General features: G+C 35.5%; 1 protein-coding gene across 1 annotated transcript; it reads right to left on the bottom strand.

Annotated features, from left to right (window-relative positions):
- Positions 1 to 1,132: 1,132 nt before the first annotated feature.
- LOC124375062 (protein bark beetle-like) lies at positions 1,133 to 4,586 on the bottom strand (the record flags this gene model as incomplete). Its single annotated transcript, XM_046833186.1, has 3 exons — positions 1,133 to 1,170; positions 3,515 to 3,708; positions 4,426 to 4,586. Coding segments are annotated over 3 exons (393 nt in total), but the record flags the coding sequence as incomplete, so codon positions are not given.
- Between the last annotated feature and the right edge of the window lie 1,645 nt (positions 4,587 to 6,231).

The following is a 6,231-nucleotide window of genomic DNA, read 5'->3' as shown; positions in this document are numbered from 1 at the left end:
TTTGAATCCCATTGTAGGCAGAATGGTTAACAGTGACAGAGTACAGTCCTGGGTGGTATAATCCCTCCCACTTCCAACGCCGCCAGAGAACTAGCATTGTAATCTCTCCCTGAGCCTGCATGCCCTGAGAACAGAAAATTTATGGTGAGATCATCGGCCATCAACAACTCATCCTTCTCAGTTTTCCTATTAGAACAGGTAACTCAACTGATTATATTATTGTCCCATATTGTTTTGTGGTTAATATTTAATGACTGAATCTGTCTGTAAAATACAAAATATTCAAAAAAAACAAAAAAAAAAAAAAAAAATTATGTATAACAGATCTCAGTAGAAAATACAACTTAAAAATTCTTAAGTGTCTTAAAATTAAATATTGATTATAAGGGCAAATTTAAATAAAACACCAGAGATGCTTGTTATTGGTGTAATGCATGTCTAGATTACCCCATAAGATTCAACATTAATAACCTGTGAATATACTTTTAGACTCTACAAATCTAATTATTTTGTTCTAGAATGATGACATCCTCATTTTTATAAAAGTTATAACATTATTCATCAGGATCCAAACTTCTTTTATTTATTTGAGAAAAAAAATCTCGAAAGTTTTGGTTTCGATACATTTCAACCAACGAATTCTTATGATCTAAAACCAAGAAGTTAAAAACATGTATTTAAGTTACTTATAGGGTAAAACTCCATTTCACTAAAGTCGCTTTACAAGACTTTTCACCAACTTTTTTCTCATACGAGACTACTCTCCCCTGAGAAGTGGAAAGAAGGCTGATAATAAATAAATAAGTTTATTCAGAGGCCTTTGGAGGATATCTAGAATATCACTTCTAATAACATTTAATCATACAAAAATTATTAAAACTAATAACTTTATTGCAACAGCTCTGCAAGGAATAGCTATGTAATATCTTTTGGGCAAAGACAGTAAGAGTCATTAGTGCTGGCCTAACTACACCCCCCCACCAGGATGTCGCACAAAAGGGCCTAAGCCTTCTGACTCAGACATGGAGAGGCGCAAGAGAGTATTTGTGCCAGTGTGAAGGCCTCATAGTGTCTGGCGCGTTGGAACTTGACCCCTCTCCAGTGCTGCACTATGCTGGACGATGTCTCGTGGTTAAGGCAGGCACTGAAGACCCAAGTCCGGATGGTAGTCTGCAACATCAGAACTATAATAATTTCATGCCACCAACTGGTTTCATCAGTAGCTCATTCTGTTCAACTTAAATTCATTGTTTTATTTGTAGTAGATCTTTGTTGATCAATTCCATTAATGCCCCAAAATCTTACACTTGATACAAAACTATATACAGTGGAGTCCCGCTAATCCGAACACAGTGTAATCCGAACGTCGGTTAATCCGAACAGGTCCAGGAGGAATTATTTATAACGATAATGAACAGTTATAGGAACTAATTACTTAAAAAATGAAAATGGGTGCATCATTTCGTACATAAACAAAGAAAACTTTAATTAAATAGACATACAGTATTTTATTAAGACAAATTGTGTACGGTACAGGTACATAAATAATGAAGTTAAATACAGTACCAAATTGAAACTTATAGGTTAAGTATGAGTTAAATTACTGTATTAAGAAGTGAAATCAAACAAAAATTGGACGTACAGTACTGATATTATTATTGAGTACAATATTAATTGTTAAAAGACATAAATTCAGTTATTGTCTTCTGTCGCATTAATGAGAGTCTATTGGATGACGCGTAGTTTCGTACAACTATTGAACGCCTGGAACCCGTACAATACCCAGTACGCTCACATTGCTTAACAATAGAACTCTCACAATAAATACGGTAAATGTGCTTAGTATTCGCAAACACGTTTATTTCTCAAGAAATACAATGCAACAGTCAGACAACATGTTTTAATAAACAATGTTGATAATTCTATAACAAAATAGACCCATTCTCGAGTTTAAAACCGTATTTTTCTGTAATTCTGGCTAATCCGAACAATCACATAATCCGAATAGGGCTCGGTCCCAATTAGGTCGGATTAACGGGACTCTACTGTATAACAAATACAAAACTGAATAAACGGCAGCTCTCAATGTGGACCATGTCTTGTCACAGTAAATCTGTTCTTAATCAATTATTTATTATTTAATGTAAATAATTTTGGTGTCATTAGATTAGTGATAAAATTCTCAAAAAACTGTTTTTTTTTATATTTTTTGAAAAAAATTGATGTGTTATTAAGATATTCAAAGTTAAAAGTTTTAATGGCCACCATTTTGAAAATGCTCAAGATAATTTCCATACGGTATATTTTTTTGTTCAGTGGTTGGGTCTTGTTATCATAAACATCTGAAAACACATTTTGTATAGTTTTAGTTTATTATTTCTTAAGATATTCATTTATTTTACAAAAAATAAAAAAAACACATACAGACAGACAGATGGGAAACTAAGCATCAGAGACCCATGTTCATATGGTGAAATATGTTTGTCGACCTGAGCAATAATGTGGTATACCTTTGTCCAGAGAGTTAGAGGACACCCTGTATTTATTTTTATATTTTTGTTGCAGGAGAGGGCGTTGAGCCACACTTCTGCCCCAGGAGCCACCAATCCTATACAAAGCTCTGAGTTGAATTATAGGTAGATTTGGGATTTAAAGTATGTTTAGACAAAATATAATCTACCTTAAAACGCATTTTGAAGGTTGCGTATATTCTTGTCAGGTTATCGCAACTTTCTCAGGATTGTTTTACCACACATAAAACAATGATAAAAACATGGAGCAATATATAAATGGCTGGTAAACAATTTCAAAATAGTCTTTATTATCCATAAACCACATCAAACTTGGCTTTGAAATTGACACTAGTAATAACATGATACAGACATCTTGGAAACACAACAAACTTTCCTGTATACAAAACCACTCCGTGCTCTGAACCAATTAGTTCATACAGTCCAAAACTATATGAAGATTTCCATATTTAAAAATAGAAGTGCCTATAATTCTGAAATTACATCATAAAGCAAAGTCCCCAAAACAACATCCACAAAATCTCAAAAACAAATACCTCGCCTTTAACTATAACACGTATTACAATCCTGTGACAAATATTTAGTATTGCGTTTTTAAGCATTGTCCAATTCTATTCAAAAAATTCATACATGTATTTATAAACTCGTTTCTTAGTTAAATCTTTGGAAATTGTCTTATCTCATTAGAAAAGAGACCGTAGAACAACTTTCCATAGTATGGTTTGTTTCCTAAACCTTAGAGGGTAAATTCATGAAGGTTTATGGATTTAACACCATCACTGTGGGGCTGTACTTATTACGAAAGATTTGAGTGACTAACTAGATGAAGTAATGAGTCCTACAGCAGTCAATGTGTTAAAGTATTGAACCACAAATGATTAGTTATGGATGATACTGATAGAGGTCTCTGACTAGAGCTGCTGTAACTAATCTACAGCAGATGTTATAAATTAATGATATACAAAAAAATGCCGGAAACCCACCACAAACACCAGACCCCAGTTGCCTGCTTCTCCAATCACATTCCTGGAGGGAAGCCTCGGTGCCCCGACAGCCAGGGGCCTCCAACAGAAGCCGAGGATGAGTGGGCCCTGTACGGCGGTCGTACCAGCCGGCCCACGCCCCACCTTGCCACCCTAGTTGGCGACAAGCTACTTCCATGTCTGCCCTGGTCCAGCTGCAACAACACACAAGTATACATCAGCACAATTACTAAGTTCCCAGCAGGGATAACTTCTGGCTGGTTTACACCTTCCAGTTGAACCTACAACTGGACACAGAAAAACTTATTATGTCACTTAAATTTGGGCAACCCTATGGATGTCCAGGAGTGGCACATCACTAACTGCAAATGTCGAGAATCTGAGGTACAAGGGCAATTCGGTAGGTCTAGTCTACTGTGGGAGATGACTGTTGGAGTTGGTGGGGTTCTTGCTAGCCTCAACAAGAGTGTGCCACCCCCTGCCTGCTGTAACTGGAGAGGCTGGTTCAGAGCTTGCCTCCCCTTCTTCCGGGGAGACGACTTTGAGATTAGTGCCCTAATTCTTCCTTATGGATCTCGATAGGAAGCAGCCCCTACCCTCAACCTTACCCATCCTGAATATCCTGTCACTCCGGAAGCAGGGCTAAGGTTCTTATAGGACTAAGTGCAATGTATAAGCTTCTTGACCTAAGAGAACAAAAAAAAGTTAACCACACTTAACATTATTCAAGGCATTGATTACATTAGTAATATTTTAGCTAGAATCAAACGTCATTATGAAAGCACTTTCTGATTTCAATTACGTTGCTTCTTCAGTTGCGTATTATTATGCAGCTACATACATTTTCAAATGATAAATAATAAATAAAACTTGCAAAAACTAAAAAATTTGTTTAAATGTCCTGAACTCACTTGCGACTGTTGGAGCAGACGTCACGCCAAAGCCCATTGTGCAGCACCTGTAACCTGCCTGAGAGTGGAGAGGGACCATCCACTAGGCGCAAGTCTGGCCGAGGCAGCAGTCTCTCCGGCTCTGATGCACTCCGCAACACTATCCTCTCCTCCTGACTGCCCTGCAAAATTAGAGCAACTTTTAACAAGAGTACTGGTACCTACTTTAAAAAATCTCGTTAGAGATTTGGCAACATAGTAAGTCTGTGAACAGTATCTCACACATGTCTGAACATGCTACATCTATGGCAGTTGGACAGCTACTTTACTAGCACTGTTTCATATGTAGCAGGCCAAAACACATTTGGGAAATTGGCTTTTAGACGGTTAGTTTCAAAACAAAGTAAATAAACAATTTGACAGATGAATGGCAATCCTAATGATTTCAGTAAATTCGCATTCAATTCTTTTCACCTCAGCATATTCGATGAACGGTATTTGTCATACTATTAATAAAAAGAAAACACATTTAAAAATTTATTAGTTGTAAAATAATTTATGTTATCCTCTATGATAATCAGATGATTAGTAATTATCATACGCGAAAAACTGTCAACAGTATTAGGTGCAGAGTGTAGAGTCTGTTATTCATATACACTATTGTAAATTTAAGCAAATATAGCTTCAAAAATTTCCCATAGAATTTGTTGATGAGTTGCTAAAAGTTATATTCTCCACAATATACCCAATTTGTTTATTCTGTGTTTTCATTTTTAGCCTATACTATCAATTTAAAAGGGTCACTTTTTTGAGAAATAGAAATCACAACTCCCAATGGAACCGATAGTGAACATTTTCAATACCGATGTAAAGGTAATAAAGGTAGAGTTTCGCAACAAATGTACATGAATGGCAATCCAGAAATCGTCCTTCAGGCCTTTTGAGAACAATGTTCTTCTGTCATTTTAAAAATTGCACAGATGGTTCTCAGATGATAACACGTATTTAAATATTGGTTTTTAAACTTCTATTGCAAATATATTTTAAATAGTGTACCAGTGATTTTGCTTATTTAATCAAATTACTACACAAACTGATTTTTTGTTTTCACTTACTAAGGAAACTATTGTCTTAACGTTACTTGCTGTTATTAGTTTTTTTCCTCCTAAAAATCTTAAATGATGAAACATAACGCGGTCATTTGGAATTTCAAAAATTGTCTGTTCGTATTTTTTTGTGTGAAAGCTAATGGTCACTGTTCTAATAAGACCCAAACTAAAAAAAACTAACAATTAATATAACTATGATAACTCTGTAAAATGTGGAAAAACGCATACATTCCCTGTTTATTTCAACAGATTCAAGTATTACCTTAAAGTTGATACATTCTCAAACACAAGTATATTGACTCTTGCGATTTACACGGTGGGTTTGTAAATAGCATTTGGAATTTCGTTAGAACCGCATTCAGCCCAATTAAAGTGCCGTATACGATACAATAATCAAAAAAAGGGACATATAGTGGATATCGCACCTCATTTTTATTCACGTGTTATAGTTAACATTTACAAAACAGCTCAATCCAAAATTATTGCGTCTTAATAGAACTAGGTTTATTCCAGTTCCATTCCAAAAAACGGGCTGAAGAGGATTCTAGTAAAAAAAAAAAAGAGCTGTAATAATGAAGCCAAATTAAACGAGTCCACCGTACACGAGATACTGAGAAGACAAGCGAGCACTATCTGGCAAGTAATGAAGATAAGTGAGGCCTGACAAGGACCAGACACTATCAGTGTTTAAAGTGTGTCCAACAACCACAATAATTGG

Source organism: Homalodisca vitripennis, unplaced genomic scaffold (assembly GCF_021130785.1).
Source record: "Homalodisca vitripennis isolate AUS2020 unplaced genomic scaffold, UT_GWSS_2.1 ScUCBcl_12902;HRSCAF=22863, whole genome shotgun sequence".
Taxonomy (NCBI): Eukaryota; Metazoa; Arthropoda; class Insecta; order Hemiptera; family Cicadellidae; genus Homalodisca; species Homalodisca vitripennis.
This window is presented reverse-complemented; position numbering and strand designations above follow the sequence as displayed.